The sequence below is a fragment of the Doryrhamphus excisus genome, chromosome 2, assembly GCF_030265055.1.
Source record: "Doryrhamphus excisus isolate RoL2022-K1 chromosome 2, RoL_Dexc_1.0, whole genome shotgun sequence".
Lineage (NCBI taxonomy): Eukaryota > Metazoa > Chordata > Actinopteri > Syngnathiformes > Syngnathidae > Doryrhamphus > Doryrhamphus excisus.
Genome location: NC_080467.1, coordinates 12,019,373 through 12,042,916, shown reverse-complemented (window position 1 = coordinate 12,042,916; position 23,544 = coordinate 12,019,373). Strand labels below are relative to the sequence as shown.

The 23,544-nt window shown below is 41.6% G+C and overlaps 3 protein-coding genes across 4 annotated transcripts in view; 2 read left to right on the top strand and 1 right to left on the bottom strand.

Moving 5' to 3' along the window:
* The first annotated feature begins 807 nt into the window (after positions 1-807).
* Positions 808-2,364, top strand: morn3 (MORN repeat containing 3). The gene is made up of 5 exons (XM_058064290.1): positions 808-1,069; positions 1,144-1,301; positions 1,389-1,548; positions 1,769-1,953; positions 2,028-2,364. Exons 1-5 carry the CDS (start codon positions 925-927, stop codon positions 2,142-2,144), a joined length of 765 nt encoding a protein of 254 aa, XP_057920273.1. The 5' UTR covers positions 808-924; the 3' UTR covers positions 2,145-2,364.
* Positions 2,365-3,025: 661 nt separating this feature from the next.
* Positions 3,026-5,013, bottom strand: orai1b (ORAI calcium release-activated calcium modulator 1b). Its single transcript, XM_058063900.1, has 2 exons — positions 4,690-5,013; positions 3,026-4,166 (listed from the first exon to the last, which is right to left on the bottom strand). The coding sequence occupies exons 1-2, from the start codon at positions 4,801-4,803 to the stop codon at positions 3,612-3,614; spliced, it is 669 nt and encodes a 222-aa protein (XP_057919883.1). The 5' UTR covers positions 4,804-5,013; the 3' UTR covers positions 3,026-3,611.
* A 112-nt stretch (positions 5,014-5,125) lies between these two features.
* Positions 5,126-23,544, top strand: part of LOC131104637 (lysine-specific demethylase 2B) — a 23,725-nt gene continuing 5,306 nt past the window's right edge. The window contains exons 1-21 of one of the 2 annotated variants that reach the window (XM_058052013.1): positions 5,126-5,152; positions 5,529-5,649; positions 6,422-6,566; positions 6,658-6,736; positions 6,812-6,858; positions 8,626-8,804; positions 8,879-8,985; positions 11,285-11,378; positions 11,461-11,614; positions 11,693-11,808; positions 12,997-13,123; positions 13,188-13,513; positions 13,584-13,670; positions 18,074-18,304; positions 19,520-19,663; positions 19,727-19,814; positions 19,913-20,241; positions 20,316-21,199; positions 21,265-21,428; positions 22,496-22,657; positions 22,787-23,005. In XM_058052013.1, coding sequence (XP_057907996.1) covers positions 5,542-5,649; positions 6,422-6,566; positions 6,658-6,736; positions 6,812-6,858; positions 8,626-8,804; positions 8,879-8,985; positions 11,285-11,378; positions 11,461-11,614; positions 11,693-11,808; positions 12,997-13,123; positions 13,188-13,513; positions 13,584-13,670; positions 18,074-18,304; positions 19,520-19,663; positions 19,727-19,814; positions 19,913-20,241; positions 20,316-21,199; positions 21,265-21,428; positions 22,496-22,657; positions 22,787-23,005 — 3,790 coding nt within the window. In that variant the 5' untranslated portion in view covers positions 5,126-5,152; positions 5,529-5,541. Of the gene's footprint in view, positions 5,153-5,488; positions 5,650-6,421; positions 6,567-6,657; positions 6,737-6,811; positions 6,859-8,625; positions 8,805-8,878; positions 8,986-11,284; positions 11,379-11,460; positions 11,615-11,692; positions 11,809-12,996; positions 13,124-13,187; positions 13,514-13,583; positions 13,671-18,073; positions 18,305-19,519; positions 19,664-19,726; positions 19,815-19,912; positions 20,242-20,315; positions 21,200-21,264; positions 21,429-22,495; positions 22,658-22,786; positions 23,006-23,544 lie in introns of those variants that run through there. The other variant, XM_058052023.1, reaches the window with a different exon arrangement.

Below are 23,544 nucleotides of genomic sequence, written 5' to 3'. Positions count from 1 at the left end.
CTGCGCGTGCGCACAACCTCAACTCATAAAACTACAGCCATACAAGTGTCGCAGTAATAACTTCAAAATCACCTGGAGATAATATGTACAGTATGCACTGACACCCCCCCCCCCCAACACATCATATCAGCCCTTAAAAGATCATGGGGACATATTGACTCATTGTGTTTATTTTCAAGTCGAATAGATGCAATTTAAGGAGTTTGAAAACCATTAAAAATACATTTTTATCCTATATTTTAACATAATCTAATGTAATTCTTTATGTTGAAATTTCAATTTGGACTATTGGCTTTCAATTTAAGCCTGCAACAAAGTTTTTAATGCCACTTTTAACTTTGTCACTGAAATGATAAGTGTGTGTCTCTATTGATGCTTGGAATGGTGTATATGTAATTTTTAATAATTGTATTGTGTAAAAAAACTGTAGCCATTACTGTTTTTTAAAGAGTTTAAAACCTCAAAAATATAGTTAATGTTAATTAATTAAAAAAGCAACTGTGTAAAAGTTGAAAGAAACATTAATATATGGTATTTTCCAGCATTTTTTGTTTTTTTTTATTCTGGTCAAATGTGTGAGTTTTTTAAAGAACCTCTTAAGGGTTAAACAGCCTTCCTGGTACTGCTAGCCTGTTGCTAGGATACAAAGAATGCTTGGTTCTCCTGAGTCCTACACTTGCAGAGATTTTACCTGAAAAAGATATAGCGTAAAGGTAAGAATTGTTTTGATTTATCAGTAACCACTATAGTGATGTCATAGATGTCCACATTTCACATGTAAACTAAAAAAAAAAAAGTAAATATAGGATTTGCCGTGCATCTGTTTGCATTTTATTCTCACAGGATTGTTATCTTCTTGCAACATAACATTTTTTAATCCTAATTCTTAGCTCACAAAGCTTTTTTTGCTTCCATCTTCCGACTATGCCATTCATCAAAACACCTCCAAATGCTCTTCCACGTTCTACCCTGCTGGAGAATAAATCCCTAAAATGTGGTCCGCGTGTGACTGTGTACTCTGTCAATGGAGATGAATACACTGGAGAGTGGTTGAACAACAACAAGCATGGTGAGGGTTGTCTCCATTGCTTAAAATGTCAATTAAGATGAATTTGATGCTTTTTACTGCTATTTATATTCAAGGAAGGGGCATTCAGGTGTGGAAGAAGTCCGGCACCATTTATAATGGAGAGTGGAAGTGTGGAAAGCGTGACGGATATGGCATTTATAGTGTACTTGTAGGCAACACAAAGGTGTATGCAAAAAAGTACTGTGGTGAATGGAGAAATGGGATGAAGCAAGTATGTAACAAACAATTTAAAAAAACACACATTTACTGTTAAGTGCATCAAGTCATCTTCAGTATAGTATATGCTATTATTTTTTAGGGGCATGGTACATACTTTTATCATGACTCTGCTGTGTATGAAGGCGAGTGGAGCAGGGACCAACGCTGTGGTTGGGGGAGAATGCTCTTTAACTGTGGAGACGTCTACGAAGGAGAGTGGATGAAGGATAAAGTGCACGGCCTGGGTGTCATTCAATATGGTAATGTTGTTTTTCTTCTTCTAAAAGTTTTCCAAAAGTGACATTTTAATGATGTTGTCTTCGTAATATGTGTCCGTCGAGCGTGTTTAGAGGCATCAAACATGAGAAAAGTCAGTTTTGAAGTTGCGATACACTGTGATGTATAAAATTGTGTAATACAGGACCTATAAAGTGTGATTGAATGGATAAAATGTTTATCGTCTCGGTCTACACAAACTAGCAAATGGAAACTGGTATGATGGCTCCTGGCAAGAAGGCAGAAAAAGCGGACATGGGAAGTTCTACTATCACGACAAATGTCAGCTTTATGAAGGCCTCTGGGTCAAAGGTGAAGCTAAATGTGGAACTTTGTCGGATTTTGGGAGAGATGACTCAACAAGCCCCACCAAGTGTTCCATCCCGGAGGTACAACAATATCACAATGTCATAAATAAGATTTTCCAATGTGATATGATGAATTTATATTCTGTTGTCCTTAGGTAAAACTAAAAGATATGGAGACGGTTTTACAAGAAGCACAGTCCGCACACCTTGACCCTCCATGTAAAGCAGGGGTCTCAAACACACGGCCCGCGGGCCAAATGTGGCCCGCATGACACTAATTTGAGGCCCCCGCCTTGATATGAAAGTTTAATGTTAGTGCGCAAGTTTGATATGGATGCTGTATGGTATCATGTACCCAGAAAAAATTATTACGTTGGATTAATGTCAGAAAAAATTATTACGTTGGATTAATGTTCATGTTAAAGGTTAAATAACTGTTAATAGTTATCCTCCCTATCCATGTGGAAGTGGTAAGTTTTTGGCTATTTAAGTTTAAAGGAAATAACTTGAAGGCTACCGTTTAGGTCGCTAGCTCTCTAGTTTGCGAGTTAGCATGTGTCTCAAGACCCTGCAGTTGCGCAATATGTTGTAAATAAAAAGAGTATAAATGTGACTATAGTCGTGTTTTGTCATGTCTACAGGGCTCTAATAATGCTTTGTTAATTTTAATCTGAAAAAAAAAAATTGTCTACCCACCAACTATATGTGGTTTAAGTTTTTATTATTTGCCGTTTTATTATTATTATTATATTTATTTATTACTGATTTATTTTCTTTATTCTTGATTTGTTTATTTATTATTTATATATATATATTTCTATTTATATATTATTTACTTATTTTGTGCAGAAAAATCAAAATTAAGATATTTGGGAACAGTGGAATGTTTTATCAAAGCTTTTATTGTAGAAAATCAGAACCAAAGTACTGAAAAAGTTAATATACTTTTCTGTTTTTAATAAATACATTTTCCTTTTTTTGGAAAACCTGATGCGGCCCAGCCTTGCCCAGACCCTAGCTCCAGTGGCCCCCAGGTAAATTGAGTTTGAGACCCCTGATGTAAAGTATAACCAATGTTATTTCTAGTATGGTTCCTTGCGAGCGTATACGTACACTCAAAAAAAGAGGCAGGAAACTTTATTTTTCAGGGGGTTTAAGACATTTAATTGGTCGCACAACAGTATAAGTTATACTGTTATACATCAATATATGCAGACAGCTTGCTTTTGGCTTTATACATATTATAAAGTCTCACTGCATGCCTCATGACTTGGATATGTTATGAATAAAAACGCAGTTTTCATCTCCAGTCAATGCGTTCTGCAAAAATATACAGTAAAAAACTCAAAGCAAACGTCACATGTAAAGCAACAAAACATGACTTAACTGTATAAATGTCATTAAATGTACTTTCGATGCTGGATTACTTGTGTGCAGCATAAATAAAAGTTGAATTACTTGTGGACCACAATACAGGGAAACAAAAACAACAGGTAAATAAATGCAGCAGGCAAGACACGGGGGTCAAAGTTCAAGTGCATGGATAAACAACATTCACAGTTAAGACTTTGTGGTTTCAAGTTTCATGCAATTATACCATTATTGATGTGGAGCAAACATCTCGAAAATAAAATCTGTATACATACAGTATGTATATACATATGTATACGTGTATATATACTGTATTACCATAGAGAAGTGAGGTCCCAGAAAACCAAAAATTAGAAAATAGCTGTGGTCTATGGGAAATGTGAGCTCGGAGACCGCAAAATGGAGTCGCCTCTATTGTCCAGCTCGTTCTGCAGCCTAGTGAGGTTGGATAGCTCTTCCAGCTCCTGGAACTGTCTGTCCGTCTTGTGGCTGACCAAAGAGCGGTAGAAATGCACAGCAAACATGATGAACACCAAGCCGAAAGGCACCATGATGGATGTGGAGGTGATGGCGGCGGCCACGCCGGCGGAAATGCTGTTGTTGCTGGACTTGCTGGGCTTGATAGGCAAGAACTTGACCCAACAGAGAAGAACCACCTCAGCCAGGAAGAGCAATGTACCGATGACAGTGGAGAAGCCCCACGCCAGTTCTATGTGCCGGTGCATGCGCTCGTGCGGGGACTCGTTGACCGAGTTGAGGTTGTGGACGTTGCTGACGGCTTCGATGTTGGGCAGGATGCAGGTGCTGACCATGAGGGCGAACAGATGCACGGCTACTAGCACGGTGGTGCAGGCGCTGAAGGCGATGAGAAGGGCGGGCGGGTACGGGTAGTTGTTGTCCAGCTGCACTTCCACCATTGCTACCTTCAAAGCCAGCAAATGACAGCATGATCATTAGTGAGCTAGCGATGCCCCACTACATCCAGCAGAGGGTGCTGTCAAATAAATCATAGTAAAATTTGGGCAAAAATATGCCTCTAAAGTCATGCTTCATCACCTATGATTCTATTAGATCTGCAATTCAAACAGTTTATTGGGCATAATTGGTTGTTTTGAGGAGCATAACTGATCTAGCAATCTGAAGTCTGCCTAGCAACAAGTGGCCATGGAGGCATGTACAGTAACATGAGCAGGAAAAAGAATCCTAGCAATTCTGTTTATCCTAGTTGCAGTGCATGGTTAATAGCTAGTTAGCTGTGGAGTTTTAGACTTTAATTACTGACTTATTCATGTGGGTGTGATTTATAACATTTGAATACCGTTAAAGTTATTGAAGAAGCACATCATGACAGGAAAAGAGAGTACTGTATTGCAGAATAATACATTGTTTATACTTTTATAATTTTCACTGAAACACTTAAGTTGGGAAAATATTTAAATACGTTACCATTGCGAATCCGGAGAGCAGAGCAGAGGTTCGGCTGGAAGCCTTGAGTTTAGCTCGGCTCAAATAGAGCTTCCTCCAGGACAGTGCTTGCAATGAATGCTCATTGAGGCTCATGTTGCTAATTTAAACAGCACTAGTCGTCCGCGTTAGCACTCGTCGTTGCTATTCCAAAACACGAGAGTAACGAACGATAAGCATGCTAACAACTAAGTATATACAATATGTAATACTAAACTGTAACGTTCAACTGCTATTGCTAGCGGCTCAAACTACAAACTACTATGATTTTCATGGGCACTGTAGCGCCTGCACCTTTCATTACCCAGAAGCGTTTGCGCGCGTTACAGGGTACAGCAGGCACAACATCCGGTTTATTTTTTTATATAACTTTATTGAAACAACTAGTTTACGGAAATCAGGAAAGAAAATGAATCAACCGAGCAATTGTAAGAACAGAATACATGTGAGTAAATAAAAAAATCCAGTTGCAATTGTGTACAGCATATATAATTTGGCAAATGTTTTTACCAGTTAGCCACAAATTAAATTACCACAACTAGCTATGACTATGTTAATGTGCTAAATTAAAATTGTAGTTTACTCTAAAATTCATACATCGAATCTCTCGATGGTGTAATTGTCTTGATTTGAACCCGTGTTTGAATAATAATAATAATAATAATACGTTATTTGGGGTGAAACGGCGTTTTAATTAACATTACAACAAACATAGCTTTTTTTTATGGGGGCGGGGAGAGGAAAGCTGTTCTACAATGTTTTGGTTCCTGGCGGTGACGTAACACACAACAACATGGTTCCCTTGTTTTGGACTTGTGCAGCGTGCTACGTGCTATGCGTGGGGATGCTTCTTTGAGGCTGAACCAGTGGACGACATTACTCCCCTTCCACCAGGCGATGGCTCAACCCGGGGGAAGGTGTGCCGAGTCCGGGCGCAGGCTGGTAGGTACCTCAACATGGTTCGCTCGAACAGAGGGGCTTGGCTTGGAGCTAATTAGCTGAGCTAACGCTTTGCACCATCGTAGTAGTAGGAGCGGCAATGATACTGGAAGCGCAGAACGCTGACGCGTTGCATGCTTTGAGGAAATAAAGCAGCACATGACTACTTGTTAATACGATATGCAAATCAATAACTCACTTTAATAAGCAGTATGTGCATGGATGCTCAACAGTTGCAAACAAATGCACAAACAGTCTTCATTCTTCATTTAGACCAGGGGTGTCCAAAGTGTAGGTCGGGGGCGATTGCTGGCTGGTGGCTCATTTTTATTGGGCCGCGGCACATAGTGCAAATAAAATTAGAATAGAAGGCTCAATGTAAAGTTAAATCTAACTAATAACAAGACAAAGTTTGTCTTAAGAGATATACTGTCCAGGATATAACAATTCTTTACACCTTTTTACAAAATATGAAATATATTTTATATTTCATTATGCAGCTCTTGGTGGAAAAAATTTGGACACCCCCGATTTAGACAGTTGACAAGAGCTTTTATTATAAGCCCTACTGGGAACAGGGCTACTGAACCGCCAAAGATGCCAATGTTTTTGGCCATGCTTGTATGAAATGCAACCAAACAGTCTAATTGGACACAAACAAACATTGTATACACAGCACATAATCTAGCAAATGGTGGGTCACAGGTCGTATCAACATCTAATGCTGCCACAATGAATCAATGATTATTTAAAGTGACTCTTCTCCTTTTAAAAGCGCTCCATCTGCCGGCGAATGTACGATGAGAACGAGGACTTGTCTGATGTGGAGGAAATAGTCAACATCAGGGGTTTCAGCGTGGAGGAGAAGCTGGCCAGCGACCGCTATGGTGCAGATTTTGTCTGCGTAATGGAGGGTAAAGGTAAACATACACAGTATCTGCTTGGTCTATAAATTCTCTCTAGACATTCCTATTAAACTACTCTCTCTCTTCTTCATTTGTTTTTTTGCAGACTTCACATATGAATATGTGCAAAGGGAGGCATTAAGGGTGCCGCTTATCTTCAAAGAAAAGCAAGGACTCGGGATCAGGTAAGACGTTCAATATCTTTGATGGTTATTGGAATATTTTGACTCCTGATTGAAGCTGTTTTTTAATTATTATAGAATGCCTGATCCGGAATTCACAGTCTCCGAAATTAAAGGCTTAGTTGGTAAGTCATGTGTAATACATACTCAAATACATTCATTCATTCATTCATTTTCTACCGCTTTTCCTCACGAGGGTCGCGGGGGGTGCTGGAGCCTATCCCAGCTGTCTTTGGGCGAGAGGCGGGGTACACCCTGGACTGGTTGCCAGTCAATCACAGGGCACATATAGACAAACAACCATTCACACTCACATTCATACCTATGGACAATTTGGAGTGGCCAATTAACCTAGCATGTTTTTGGAATGTGGGAGGAAACCGGAGTACCCGGAGAAAACCCACGCATGCACGGGGAGAACATGCAAACTCCACACAGAGATGGCCGAGGGTGGATTTGAACCCTGGTCTTCTAGTTGTGGGGTTTGTGCGCTAACCATACTCAAATACAGTATCTCCCAAATCTTGTCAAGGGACAATACAATAGAAATGAATCTTGCTTATACATTAGAGTAGTCAGTGTACAGCTTGTATAGTGACATAGACTTAGTATCCACAGAAAACGAGTCAACTCCTAGCTGTTATTGTGTAAATAGCTGGCATTACATAGGAGCATATGGGCCTGCGCGAGTGCTTCTGGCAATACCGGCGTTGCGGTTCCTAGACGGTTAACATGAATTCCAACATGTACTGTGACATTGTAAAACAGAGCATGACCCACTTGTTTAGGAAACTGGACCCCAAGGAGCCCATGTTTGCTGCAGGGCCATCAAATGCTCATTGCAAGAAAAATAAACAATATTTACATTGTACAAAGTTACAAAGTACACCATGGGGCTCCCGAGGAGCCTAATCCAGCGCTGTAATCATATTCTTCATGCATTTCAATACACAAGTGGATAAAGGCATGAATAGAGTGTACTTGCTCCATCTAGAGGACAAAATGGTAATTGCTAATATCCCCTCTGCAGTACACTGTATGTCAGGGGTCTCAAACTCAATTTACCTGGGGGCCACTGGAGCTAGGGTCTGGGCAAGGCTTTCAAAAACAAAAACAAAAACGCATTTATTAAAAACAGAAAAATATACAAACTTTTTTAGTGCTTTGGTTCCGATTTTCTACAATAAAAGCTCTGATAAAACATTCCACTGTTCCACACTCAAATATCTTAATTTTTATTTTTCCGCTCAAAATAAGATGAAAAATAAATAAATAAATCAAGAATAAAGAAAATCAATCAGTAATAAATAAATATAATAATAATAATACAACGGCAAATAATAAAAACTTAAGAAACCACATATGGTTGGTGGGTAGACAAATTATTTTTTTCAGATTAAAATTAACAAAGAATTATTAGAGCCCTGTAGACATGACAAAACACGACTATAGTCACATTTATACTTTTTTTATTTACAACATATTGCGCAACTGCAGGGTCTTGAGACACATGCTAACTCGCAAACTAGAGAGCTAGCGTCCTAAACGGTAGCCTTCAAGTTATTTCCTTTAAACTTAAATAGCCAAAAACTTACCACTTCCACATGGATAGGGAGGATAACTATTAACAGTTATTTGACCTTTAACATGAACATTAATCAAACGTAACAATTTTTTCTGGGTACATGATACCATACGGCATCCATATCAAACTTGTGCGGGCCGCACTAACATTAAACTTTCATATCAAGGCGGGGGCCTCAAACTAGTGTCCTGCGGGCCACATTTGGCCCGCGGGCCGCGTGTTTGAGACCCCTGCTGTATGTCATGGAAACAGGCTAGGTGGTATTAGTCCTGATAACAGAAATGGTGACTTCTGACCTGTATTGCAGGCAGCCGTCGGTCTGTGGATGTCATGGACGTGAGCACTCAAAAAGGCTCCGAAATGACCATGTCCCAGTTTGTGCGTTACTACGAGACGCCGGAGGAGGAGCGGGACAAACTGTTCAATGTGATCAGCTTAGAGTTCAGCCACACCAAACTGGAGCACCTCATCAAGAGACCCACTGTGGTAATACGATGAGACACCGTCTTTAGGTTATAACGTGAAACAAAGCACAGATGCGACATTTTCAACACTTCCAGGTGGATCAAGTCGACTGGGTGGACAACATGTGGCCTTCCTATCTGAAAAAGAGCCAAACAGAAGCCACCAATGTGATCTCAGAGATGAAATACCCTAAAGTGCAAAGGTAGGACTGTGGAGAGCTGCGCACTTGTGGTACCCTCCACCATCTGTAAGGGCTGATTGTTGCTAGGCAACGAATCTCACCCATGGGGGATCTTTTTTTCATTATAGTACCACTTGCTGCTGGACTCTTTTACCTCCATTTGTTGTACAGTTCATTTGTCCTACTACTGCTGAATGTGGAATACTTTTATTTTTTTTTTTACAATTTATGACTTCTGAGATCCTATGTTATTGTATTTTTCAACCATTTTAAATATGTATCAGATAGTATTGAAATTTAGCCTTGTAGCTGGTATTTAGACAGAACATGTTTTTTGTGCGTCTGCTGCTTTATTGCGTTTGTCCACACAAACAACAACAACATAGTCATAAATATTACAGCAAACTCAGCAATAGATAATGTACATAAATATAAATATTGCAAGGTTTTACAGTACTTAAAGTGCATGCATTTTTCACAATTGGGGCAGAAAATGATAACGCATTACACAAATGACAGCTGCAAACCCGCAATGGTGTTTGATAGTTAATGCTACAATCAAGAGGCGTGTATTAATTTAGCAAATTAAGCTACTTACTCAAAGTTACTTGCACAATATGGTGGCTGGGTCTTCATCTTTTGAAGTGAGGTGCAAACAAACCTTTGAGCGTTTTGGCTGGATGCTCACCGCCGTCTGTGCAGGTGAAAAACTAACTGTAACAACATCATGACAGCCGAGTCCGGGATTAGGCGGTAATAACAATATCGCAGCCTAATTTCAGCGCCTTAACTACTTGCATTTATTAATTTGAAGTGTTAATTTCATTCATAGGGCGGCACGGCGGTCGAGTGGTTAGCGCGCAGACCTCACAGCTAGGAGACCAGGGTTCAATTCCACCCTCGGCCATCTCTGTGTGGAGTTTGCATGTTCTCCCCGTGCATGCGTGGGTTTTCTCCGGGTACTCCGGTTTCCTCCCACATTCCAAAAACATGCTAGGTTAATTGGCGACTCCAAATTGTCCATAGGTATGAATGTGAGTGTGAATGGTTGTTTGTCTATATGTGCCCTGTGATTGGCTGGCGACTAGTCTAGGGTGTACCCCGCCTTACGCCCTAAGACAGCTGGGATAGGCTCCAGCACCCCCCGCGACCCTCGTGAGGAAAAAGCGGAAGAAAATGAATGAGAATGAACAATATCGCAGCCTGATTTCAGCGCCTTAACTACTTGCATTTATTAATTTGAAGTGTTAATTTCATTCATAGGGCGGCACGGCGGTCGAGTGGTTAGCGCGCAGACCGCACAGCTAGGAGACCAGGGTTCAATTCCACCCTCGGCCATCTCTGTGTGGAGTTTGCATGTTCTCCCCGTGCATGCGTGGGTTTCTCCGGGTACTCCGGTTTCCTCTCACATTCCAAAAACATGCTAGGTTAATTGGCCACTCCAAATTGTCCATAGGTATGAATGTGAGTGTGAATGGTTGTTTGTCTATATGTGCCCTGTGATTGGCTGGCCACCAGTCCAGGGTGTACCCCGCCTCTCGCCCAAAGACAGCTGGGATAGGCTCTAGCACCCCCGCGATTCTTGTGAGGATAAGCGGTAGAAAATGATTGAATGAATGAACATGCAAACTCCACACAGAGATGGCCAAGGGTGGAATTGAACTCGGGTCTCCTAGCTGTGAGGCCTGCGCGCTAACAACTCAATCGCCATGCAGCCCAAGTGTTTAACACAACACAATGATAAAAACTGACAGCTCTCGCCTGTGTAGCGGACTGACTGGTGGATTAATGGGTCGCATGTTGGCAACGCAGTCAGAAGTTGGGTTTGAATCTCTGTTTGGGCATCATTGTGTGGAGTTTGCATGTTCTCTCCCTGTCTATATATGACAGCTGGGATAGGCTCCAGCATACCACCACGTCTCTAGTGAGGATAGAAAATGGATGGATTTGTGGAAGGAGGCTCTCGTGACACATTTTCCTCACTAAAATGTCAATATCGTATACTAGAGGACATTTAATTGCTTTTAAGGAATTACTATGTGCGCCTTTTTAAATAGGGTGTTGATTCTTTAGGAATTACTAATAACTGTGCACACTACAGTGTCCTCTCAAGTGGAATGCTCCACTAAACACTGTTCAAACAGTCCCCTCGGTTATGTTCTTTTCAGCGTCCTCATGAGATACTCAGATAAAATAAAAGTTCCTCTTGCCTAATTCCCATTTGGATAGATTATTGAATAATTTATTACCTTTGGATAATTCATCACTCTTCATTTTACCTCTCTGTGAGCTTTTCTGAATATCGTTTTTTTTCTACTAGGTATTGCTTGATGAGCGTGAAGGGCTGCTATACTGACTTCCATATTGATTTTGGGGGGACATCTGTTTGGTATCACGTCTTCAAGGGACAAAAAGTATGTAGTGCATAATCCAAGAATATATGTTATTAATAATAATAATTAATAAATATAAACATGTCAATTGTGTCCCCCCGAGGTGTTCTGGCTAGTGCCACCCACACTTAACAACCTGGCGCTGTACGAGGACTGGGTGCTGTCGGGCAAGCAGAGCGATGTCTTCCTGGGAGACAGAGCGGACGGTTGCCAGAGAGTGGAGCTCAAGCAGGGATACACCTTCTTCATTCCATCTGGTGTGCTGCACGCTCATATAGATTAGCAGCCTCTGGTGTAGTTATTACTTTTGTCAATTCACATTCTTGTCAATTAAGGGTGGATCCATGCTGTCTACACTCCCGAGGACTCACTGGTCTTTGGAGGCAACATTCTGCACAGCTTCAACATTCCAATGCAGCTTACCATTCATGAGATAGAGAACAGAACCAAGGTAAAGGCTGCTGATCTTTGGAAATATGCCAATCAATCAATCAATCAATCAATCAATCAATCAATCAATCAATCAATCAGTCTGAAGTAGAGCATGGGATGGAAAGAGTTAATTGGAAGTGACAAAATGACAAAGAATTTACCAATAAAGTTCCCAAACAGCAACCATACCACTAAACAAAGCAAAAACATGTGTAAAAAAAAGATAAATGAAACATACTTTGAAACAGCAACCATAATGTAAAACATTATAAAAAGTATTAAACATACACTTGGAACCAACAACCACAATGTAAAACGTAATAAACATCCTTAGAAACAACAACTAGACCATAAAACAACAGAGTAACTTATTAAAAAACATAAGAAAATATATTAAAAGTATTTAGAACCACCCAATTAGAACAAAAAAAGTGGCAGTAATGAACAAACCCCCCTCCCCCCAAATTTTATATATATATAATATTTTATATTTTTATATTTTTTATATATTATTTATATTTTATATTATATGTATTTATAAAGAAATGAATGAAAATATCTTACAATTTCTTGCATTGTTATGGAAAATAAAATAATAAAATATATATGTATACTGTATATTATATATATTATTATATATATTATATATATATTATATAGATAGATAGATAGATAGACTTCCTTTATTGTCATTGCACAAAAACACAGTAGTGAAATTGCCAACGAAATGTCGTTGCCTGGCTCCCATATAACAGACACAAAAGAAGATAAGTAATAATAAATAATAACAATAATAATAATGTGGAGAATAAATAGACGTATGAAATTATAAATGAATCGGCACCTTTTATGCAAGCTTGCTTTACTTACTCAAGTGCAGATAGAGGTAAGGCTTATTAAAGGCATGTATTTGTATAAATGGGTTCTAGAATAATACTAAATAGTTAGACATATACAGTAGTAGCTGGTGTCATCACTATATTAGTAAACCAGCTAATTGTGATAATTGAGGTGCGGTATTTATTTGTCGTGAAGCATGATTTCTGTTGGAGTGGAGACCATTATTTGATCAAATATGGTCAATATAAATATATAGTCCAAGTCGCGCTCATTCCTATATTTATTATGGAGGTTTATTATATGCTAAAATATACACTGGTTAAAAAACAGAACATAAATATAGGTTGATTTGATGTTCTTGTTGTAGGTTCATTCCAAGTTCCGCTTCCCCTTTTACTACGAGATGTGTTGGTACGTCCTGGAGAGATACATGTACTGCCTGACCAAACGCACCTACCTTTCTCAGGAGATCTGCAAAGAGCCTTTCTTAATGGGTGAGTGGATTCATCACTTCACCTAAGAAGCTGAGCAGGTTTTGATCAGTGTTTCTGGATGTAGGAAGCCCCTCCTCTGACTCAAGAAGCCAGGACACGAATGAATACGTGTGTGAGGTGCAACTCAGGGATGAGGAAGATCCCTGCTTGGAGACCCAGCACTTGAAATACATCTTATCTGCTGACTCTGAGGACAGCTGCAATCCTGTCTTCCCCAAAACCCCTTCTGCATCCCCGGCCTCGGAGTGGCACAATAAATGGACTCATCTGACAGAATTTGAACTAAACGGACTCAGGAGGCTGGTTGAGAAGCTGGAGTCGCTCCCTGAACATAAGAAATGTGTTCCAGAAGGTCTGGAGAATCCGCAAGGCCTGCTGGAGGACATGAAGGTTTGACAGAGCAGGAAGAAACACAAAGGACAAATCAATATAATCACATTGTTTTTGTGCTTATCTGTAGGTTGTCTTAAAAGAGCATGCTGATGATGACCCAAAATTAGCTATCACTGGACTTCCTGTTGTGGTCTGGCCAAAGAAAATCATGAAGGTATGTTTTAAAAATATGTTGAATGAGGTGTCATGCATTGCTGATGCAGAGGAATTAATATATAATAACATATTTGCCTTATGTCAAGTAATGATATACATAATCTCTTCTTCATCAAGGTTAATTGGTTTAAAAAGCTGCAATGGTTCATTCTTAAAAAATGTGCTAATTGATTATTATTATGATTATGAAATACAGGTATTTTTAAAGCAATAATTAGGTTAAAAAAATAGCATTTTGACATTCTATGTTGCCTTACAAGTCTAAAAACAAGTTAAATGGTGTTCATATTATCAATAATAAAATATGATAGCAATATAATGACAATAAAACTATTTTTAAGGATCTACTGCAAAAAACGACAACAAAAACTACTTACTCTGTTTTTAAGGACCTGCTGCAAGAATGCTTGTCAAATATTTTTTTATGATGACATACTGTTAGGAGTCTGTTGCAAAAGATGATATAGTCCTTCCCGAGCCATTTATTATGTGCCAGATTTGGCCCACGCGCCGCCAGTTGAACAACCCTGTCCTAATTCATCTCCACCTGCTGCTATCTTGTGTTTGCCTTTTGCAATGAGATGCCATCTGTCTCTATTGGCTCTGCATTGTCACAGTGAATCCATCCTCACTTCATCCTCCTCATTGGAGGAAGGCAGACACCCTCCCTGCTGCAAATGTGGAAGCACGGCGGCCTTCCATTGGCTGTGCCCCCCCCCTCAAAGCACCGCCTCTCTTTTGTCCATTGGTATTAATGAGGCAGGCTTGTCATGTGTTGCCTACATCTGCTTGTGGTATTGTGGAACTGGGGAGCTAACGGCAGGCAGGGAAGGAGGGAAGGAAGAAGGAAGGAAGGAAGGAAGTAAGGAGGGAGGGCTGCAGGCTATCAGGACTAAGAGGAGGAGGAGACTGCAGCCATGTCGGATCGCTGCGTGCTGGACACTAGTGTGTGATTAAAAACAAGCCATGGCCATGTCGCTGAGCGCTGATGATGAGGACTACGACTCAGATGCTGAGCAGGTTAGCACCCCCAACGCCCCCCCTCCCTTGTCATACATAGTGAGTCCACTAGAGGAATGCATGCAGCAGCCCTGCAAGGCAAGCTGAGCTACATAAACACATACAATAGATGCTGCTTTTTTTTTGCCTTTGTGACACATTTATGTTTGTGTGTGTGTGTGTGTGTTTTAATGTGGTGGATCCTTAGAGTAGGTTGTTTATTCAGTAAAGAGCCTCAGGCAGGGCTGATTTTCTGGGTGAGAAGCAGATGGAAGAAAATTCCCACATCAACAGATTAATTTTGTGCACTTTTTTTTCATTTTTTAAATGTATTTATTGCATTACATGTGATTAAGTGTGACATAACACACAGAGGACACTGTTCTATCTCTGTGCGGAAAAATCCGAATGAAAATGGTGTTTCTTCCATGAATTCGACTTGCTTTTTTGTATATGTTTATCCTTAACTTTTGATGGATTAAGCAACTATTTGGATGTTAAATTGGCAGGCAAAATACTGGTAAACAAATGATCTAAAAACACCTTTAGGAATGAGACAGCTGTGTATCACTGATATAATACTGTACTGGTTGCATGTTGATAAAACCTCCAATTCTACTTTTGAGCTATTTACAGTACTGCACGGTACTCTCCTCTGGTACTCTGAGGTAGATAAATCATAGTATATTTAGGCTTGTGTAGCATTTCAGTGAGGTGTATCACCCTTGCTTGTTTATTGATTTTTTTGTTGCTAAAATAACTACACTGGTGTTAAAGATTTGGCCCATTCTCTTGTCGCAAACATATTACTAATAATAGCAAAATGTCATTATGATGCAAAGTAATTGTACCCACTGCTAACTATAATCACAATGATGTACATATTTCCAGACATGATCATAAAAGCAGTTTATTAATTGGATTCCACTTGATTTACTAAAAGTTTATATAATTACTATGAGTTTACCTATTTTTGTTTGCACTATAAAGAAATAAATAAAATACAATATATGTCATAATAATTATATTAAATTATACTGATATTTATATTTGTATATAACATATTTTCTGATTTAAGAAAAATGTTTGGACATGCAAATATGATGTAATTAGTTTATATAATTACTATAAGTTTACCTATTTTTGTTTGCACTATAAATAAATAAAATACAATATATGTCATAATAATTATATTAAATTATATTTATAATTATACTTGTATATAACATATTTTCTGATTTAAGAAAAATGTTTGGACATGCAAATATGATGTAATTAATTTATATAATTACTATAAGTTTACCTATTTTTGTTTGCATTATAAAGAAATAAAATACAATATATGTCATAATAATTATATAAAATTATATTTATAATTATATTTGTATATAACATATTTTCTGATTTAAGAAAAAATATGATGTAATTAGTTTTTATTGTCTACAGCCACAATAGATACATTTTAATCTGAGCCGCAACCGTCCATACATTTTAATGCTTTTCCTCCTATATTTCATTAACTATTGCAACTGTTAATTTATTCTGATTGATGTGCCACTTGCATACAATATTCCTATTACCTTACTCCCTTGTGGAACAGATTTCCTGCCTGTAATCCCCTTTTGAAACCCCCAGAACAAACAGACCAGGGCAGATTACACTCCCACCCACCCCTCACCCCACCCCCCAAATAGTAGCTCCCTCTTAATCCCGTCTGGTAACCTCACATCTGACTGCCTGTGTCACTCCATTTCCTGGCATTTTTGGAATAATACACTGCACTATGTACTGTATGCCTCCTCTCTGTCAATACACATCTTATTGGTTCCAAGTGTGAGTGTCAGAGGCTCTTTTGTTTGAGGAAAGGAATTGGGCTGTTGCTATGCTGAAAAATCTGCACTCCGAGACATCTGATCTTGATTTCCAAGATCTGCAGCATTTGTTGTTTTTGTTGAGAACGCTTTATCCGTTTGCCCCATTTTTTAAATGTCCACACGCTGTGTGTTAAGAAGTGTGTGTGTGTGTGCGAGAAAGGGAGTAGAATACATTAGCAGCAATGATGACTGAGATCAAAGGCAGCTCCATTAGTCAGTTGTACGAAATAGAGCACATTGTAAGTGCACGCTGTTGGAAATGTAAGCGAGCTTCCCTTCCCACTCCATCCCTCTTTTAACGCACAATAATGACTGCAAGTACGAGTGTGTGAAACGTAGCAACGAGGAGCATTTCTCTTTGAAGTAGAAACATGGTGCTAAATGTAGAAGACGCCTCCAGGGACCTTCTTGACGGATGCGTTCTCCTCTTCATCCTTTACCTCAGCAGTAGTGTCATTTGACCACATTTCATTGGAAATGAACCATTAATGGGCGGCACAGCGGTAGAATGGTTAGCGTGCAGACCTCACAGCTCGGAGGCCAGGGTTCAATTCCACCCTCGGCATCTCTGTGTGGAGTTTGCATGTTCTCCCCGTGCATGCGTGGGTTTTCTCCGCTTTCCTCCCACATTCCAAAAACATGCTAGGTTAATTGGCGACTCCAAATTGTCCATAGGTATGAATGTGAGTGTGAATGGTTGTTTGTCTATATGTGCCCTGTGATTGGCTGGCCACCAGTCCAGGGTGTACCCCGCCTCTCGCCCCAAGACAGCTGGGATAGGCTCCAGCACCCCCGCGACCCTCGTGAGGAAAAAGCAGTAGAAAATGAATGAATGAATGAACCATTAATCCATTTAAAAAATAAATTTGATGGAATTTCTCTATGTTCAAACTCCTGTTTCTATGCATCTGTTATCTTGCAGCCGGGAGCGCTTTCCGTGTTGTGCTTCTTCAAACATGTTATACACAGGAAATGAACAACAAATCAACAATCAGTAATCAAAAATATAAACACAACACTTTGGCATTGTGTCCTTTTATTGTGGCCAGCCTAAAGCTCCATTTTGATATGCCACACCTGTATATGTGTATGAATTATCCCTGCAGCGAAGGAGAAGTGATCACTAACAGATGTCGACAATATTTGAGAAAAATAGGAGACATATTGTCTAAAGTTATCCTGAGCAGGCCCGGTTCCCTTGCTCTAATTCATATGGTTCAAAGTGGTAGTTATTAATAACTGCTGGAAGGAGCGTCCTTTATGCGACATATCTTGATGTTTTATTTAGGGATGTTCCGATCAGGGTTTTATGCTGCTGATACCGATCCCGATAATCCATTAGTTGAATCCGTAGCTGATGTGTGGCTAGGATCGGCGTTTTGAAGCAAGTATCATCTGATATCGATACCGTTTAAAAAAAAAAAAAATTATAAAAAAAACAAAAAAACAACAGGTGGCGCAAAATGGCACCTCCATTAAGATAATGTTGATCAGTGAAGCAATCTTACGTTATGTATTTCCCTTTCAGACCCGGCCTCCAAATCGACCCAAACCCAAGATGGCGGCGTCCCCGGCTTCGGCGATTAAGCTCTCGGCGAGTCGGGGAACCTCCGGCGCAAGGAGGAGACGGACGCGTTGCCGCAAGTGTGAAGCGTGCCTGCGGACGGAGTGTGGTGACTGTCACTTCTGCAAAGACATGAAAAAGTTCGGCGGGCCGGGAAGAATGAAGCAGTCGTGCATCATGAGGCAGTGTATCGCCGTAAGTTGTTTCTGCTCCTGCTTTGCTCTGTTATTATTGTTGCCGCTTTATGGTTATTTTTAGTGTGGCCATGTGGGAGTCGTTCATTAAGAACTGATCCGGGTGGTTGCTATGGTGACTCCAATGAGTACTGCTTGGTTTCTTGTTATTGAAATGATAGCAATACAGTGAATGCTCTAATTAAGTGCGGGGTGTTCTGACAATTCACTATGTATAACAACTTCTTTTTTAAAATTTGTAATCATGATTAAGAGTTCATGAGAAAGTGGAAAGGAAATTAAAGAACATACCATCAACAGAACCGATTTTGTAATAGCAGTCAAGTGCTCAATCAGAATTAATACCAAAGATTGCAATGGGCTGGCAACCAGTCCAGGGTGTACTCCGCCTCTAACATGCATTAGTTTCACACCAGCAGCTGAACAGTGCACGCAGAGGTAGATAAAGCTGCTGGATGCAGACTTCAAAAGCAGCTACTCTCATCTTGTGGAGTTAATAAAAAACTGCATTTGGAGGTTGCCTACAGCCACTTGTTGATGCCAATGTTTTTGACCTGGTGTTAAGTAGACACCTTAATTGAGAGTTTTTGCATTTATAGACCACACACCCTGGTTATAATAGGAGCATTTACGGTATTTTGGTACAGGCTACACCTATAAATTAGGGATGACATAATTTATTAATCAGTTGTGTGAAATGGCTGCACGGTGGAAGTGTTTAGCGCGCAGGCCTCACAGCTAGGAGACCCAAGTTCAATTCCACCCTCAGTGTGGAGTTTGCATGTTCTACCCGTGCATGCGTGGGTTTTCTCCGGGTACTTCGGTTTCCTCCCACATTCCAAAAACATGCTAGGTTAATTGGCCACTCCAAATTGTCCATAGGTATGAATGTGAGTGTGAATGGTTGTTTGTCTATATGTGCCCTGTGATTGGCTGGCCACTAGTCCAGGGTGTACCCTGCCTCTCGACTGAAGACAGCTGGGATAGGCTCCAGCACCCCTGCAACCCTCGTGAGAAGCGGTGTGTGAAATTGATTGCTGATGAATTGAGGCAAAAATGGAGTGCATTATTCCGTATGACCAGCAGAGGCGCTGTTCATTCAATCTCAACTAATTTGCAGTGTGTAAAGAAGGACAATGTCAGCTCAATGTCAGCTCAATCCAGATCCATACCTGGTGTAGATATCTCACCGCTGATCTGAAATGTCAATTTTCAGCCCGTCCTGCCACACACAGCTGTGTGTGTGGTCTGTGGAGAAGCAGGCAAGGAGGACACTGTTGAGGGGGAAGAGGAGAAGTTCAACCTCATGCTAATGGAGTGCTCCATCTGCAACGAGATCGTCCATCCTCACTGTTTAAAGGTACAGTTCTTTAAGTGGACACATCCTGTTTGACTGGTTCCTGGCATTGATTCTTTAATGCAGGTGAAAGATTCAAGCGGAGTTATCAATGATGAGTTGCCAAACTGCTGGGAATGTCCAAAGTGTAATCATGCTGGTAAAACTGGAAAAGTAAGCATCTGTATGGACTCGCATGCATGCATGCTTATTATAGTTAAATCAAAATACAAGAGAAATAAAGTACTCTTCTGTTTTTTTCTCATCTTCTGGCCTCAAAGCAAAAAAGGGGCCCAGGATTTAAGTATGCGTCAAACCTCCCGGGCTCCCTCCTGAAAGAACCGCGTCAAAGCCGGGATGCCAAAGAGGAGGCCGACTCTCCCTTGCTGGCGTCGGCGACTGTTAACGCTCTGAACACCGCCAAGAGGAAAGCCGAAAGGGACGAAATTCCAAGGAGGAGAGAGGAAGAGAATACCAAGAAGCGACACCCCCTGCTGTCCCTGGATGGTTCCCCCCGGCCTCCAAGGCAGGAGGACAACCCGCTGAGGAAGAAGAAAAAACTGTTTGACACAAGTGATGAACCTGGCAACGTGAAAAGAAAGGTAAGGGTAGCATTTTAGACAGAACAACGATAAAGAAAAAACTCCAGAGTTGTTGTTGTTTTGTCTTTGAAAAGCTCCCCAAACTGGACGATCCTTTGACTGCAAAGCTGTTGAGACACATCAAGACCGAGAACGACCTCGGCGAGTACGAAGACATCCAGGAGTCCCGCCAGGAAGACAGGTTCTCTTTGCACAGGATCCATTTCAAGGAGAAAAGGGAATTTGACAACCCAGAGGAAGATGAGGAAGGGGACTATAATTTGGACAAATCCAAAGGAGGCCTGCTAAGTCCGCTAAGGAGAACGTCGGCAGGAAGAGAGGGGTGCGACCACAGAGCTGGACCCAGTGGCGAGCCGGGGGATGTCGGTTCTCAGTTAAAAGCTCGTCTTCACTGCAGACGCCTTCCTAACAGGGAGATAAACAAAGACAAAACGGAAGACGCTGTAAACAATCAGAGGACAGACGATCACGAATCGACCAATAGGAGAGCACACAAAGTGGAGGAAGGCGGACCCATTCAAAACAGAAGGCCCAAACAGAAGACAGAGGAGTTCCTGTCCAATCAAAACCACAGACCGGTTAAGGTGGAGCCCGACAACGACATAGTGGTGTCCAATCCAAAATGGCCGCTCAACAATGGCAGCAGCGATCTTGGGGGCTGGCTGAGACACAGCGGGCAGGAGCAGAACAGGACGCCGCGCCGCCACTCGCCTCTCAGCTCCAACCGGAACACTCCGATAGCGCCGCGTCCGCTTCCCTGTCGCTCACCACCCAAATGCGTCCAAATGGAGCGCCACGTCATCCGCCCACCTCCAATCAGCCCCCCTCCCGATAGACTCCCCTTAGTAGACGGCGAGGAGCATGTGATGCGGCGTGAGACCTGGATGTCTGTGTTCGGCCACCTGACGCACAGAGATCTCTGTGTGTGCATGCGCGTGTGCAGGACGTGGAACAGATGGTGAGTTGCATCATGGGACAACACACTGGTCCGCCTTTTCAACGTGTTTGTTGTTTACTGTCCAGGTGCTGCGACAAGAGGCTGTGGAAGCGCATCAATCTGAACCGCTGCAAGTCCATCACGCCCCTCATGCTGAGCGGGATCATTCGGAGGCAACCGGTGGCGCTGGACCTGAGCTGGACCAACATCTCCAAGAAGCAACTCAGCTGGCTCATCAACAGACTTCCTGGTACTCTCCTCTCTGCGGACGTTTAGAATTTAACAATATGGCGGTAGCTACATTTTTTTGCATGTTACACTAGTTGGTTAGTTGGATGCACGGCGGACGCGTTGTTAGCATGTAGGCCTCACAGCTAGGAGACCCATGTTCAATTCCACCCTAGACTTCAAAAGCAGCTACTCTCATCTTGTGGAGTTAATAAAAAAACTGCATTCGGAGGTTGCCTACAGCCACCTGTTGATGCCAATGTTTTATTGAGAATTTTTGCGTTTATAGACCACACACCCGGCTGATAATAGGAGCATTTACGGTATTTTGGTACAGGCTACACCCATCTATTAGGGATGACATAATTGATTAATCAGTTGTGTGAAATGGCTGCACGGTGACGGAGTGGTTAGCGCGCAGGCCTCCTGTTTCCTCCCACATTCCAAAAACATGCTAGGTTAATTGGCGACTACAAATTGTCCATAGGTATGAATGTGAGTGTGAATGGTTGTTTGTCTATATGTGCCCTGTGATTGGCTGGCCACCAGTCCAGGGTGTACCCCGCCTCTCGCCCGAAGACAGCTGGGATAGGCTCCAGCACCCCCGCAACCCTCGTGAGGAAAAAGCGGTAGAAAATGAATGAATTAATGAATGTTACACTAGTTGGCTGCACGGCGGACGAGTTGTTAGCGCATAGGCCTCACAGCTAGGAGATCCATGTTCAATTCCACCCTCGGCCATCTCTGTGTGGAGTTTGCATGTTCTCCCCGTGCATGCGTGGGTTTTCTCCGGCTACTCTGGTTTCCTCCCACATTCCAAAAACATGCTAGGCTAATTGGAGACTCCAAATTGTCCATAGGTATGAATGTGAGTGTGAATGGTTGTTTGTCTATATGTGCCCTGTGATTGGCTGGCCACCAGTCCAGGGTGTACCCCGCCTCTCGCCCGAAGACAGCTGGGATAGGCTCCAGCACCCTTGTGAGCATAAGTGGTAGTAAATAAATGTTATACTAGTTATTAAATGTTCTGTCCTTGTTGAGGTTTAAGCCAATGAGATTTATTGTATTCTGATGATGTCTCCGCTGCAGGTTTACGGGTACTCCAGGTGTCCGGGTGCTCATGGGTGGCCGTCTCTGCTCTTTGCACATCCAGTTGTCCTCTCCTGAGAATTCTGGATGTCCAGTGGGTGGAAGGACTGAAAGATGCCCAGATGCGGGACCTACTTTCACCTCCTACGGATAACAGGCCAGGTAGCATCCAGCGTCTATCTGATGCATTAAGGCATCATAACTGAGAGCTGTTTATCATTTTATGGCAGTGGAATACATTGTGGTGGTCTATTGTGACCAAACCTAGTCTAATCTGTCGTCCTCTAAAAGGCCAGTTAGACAACAGGAGCAAGCTGCGCAACGTGGAGGACATCCGGCTGGCCGGTTTGGACATCACGGACGCCACTTTGCGCCTCATCATCCGCCACATGCCCTCGCTGTCCAAGCTGGACCTCAGCTACTGCAACCACGTCACCGACCAGTCAGTCAACATCCTGACCGCTGCCGGGACCACCACCCGGGACTCTTTGACGGACATCAACCTATCCGGTATGTTGATGTTTAGTCTTATTGCATTGAACTCACACATAAATTAGCATAGCGGCACGGTGGTCTAGTGGTTAGCGCACAGACCTCACAGCTAGGAGACCAGCGTGGGTTTTTTCTGGGTACTCCGGTTTCCTCCCACATTCCAAAAACATGCTAGGTTAATTGGCCACTCCAAATTGTCCATAGGTATGAATGTGAGTGTGAATGGTTGTTTGTCTATATGTGCCCTGTGATTCGCTGGCCACCAGTCCAGGGTGTACCCTGCCACTCGCCCGAAGACAGCTGGGATAGGCTCCAGCACCCCCTGCGACCCTCGTGAGGAAAAAGCGGTAGAAAATGAATGAATGAATAAATTAGCAGTTGGACTGACTCAACAGCGCCTCTGCTGGTTTCATTGAAGTAGTGCACTGACTATTTTGAAAATGTACAGAATTTCCAGCAATTGTAAATGTTTCACTCCTAATGGATGCCTGGTCCTCTCTGCAGTTGAGTGAATAAACACAGCCGGGTCACTATATGAGGTATTTGCTTCAAACATG

Excerpts from the sequence above, each read along its gene's own strand:
- morn3 (XM_058064290.1), top strand. The coding sequence starts at position 925 with ATGCCATTCATCAAAACACCTCCAAATGCTCTTCCACGTTCTACCCTG. Across the intron at positions 1,302-1,388 it reads GGAGAAATGGGATGAAGCAA|GGGCATGGTACATACTTTTA; the intron begins GTATGTAACAAA and ends ATTATTTTTTAG. Across the intron at positions 1,549-1,768 it reads CCTGGGTGTCATTCAATATG|CAAATGGAAACTGGTATGAT; the intron begins GTAATGTTGTTT and ends TACACAAACTAG.
- orai1b (XM_058063900.1), bottom strand. The coding sequence starts at position 4,803 with ATGAGCCTCAATGAGCATTCATTGCAAGCACTGTCCTGGAGGAAGCTC. Across the intron at positions 4,167-4,689 it reads TGCTCTCCGGATTCGCAATG|GTAGCAATGGTGGAAGTGCA; the intron begins GTAACGTATTTA and ends CTGGCTTTGAAG.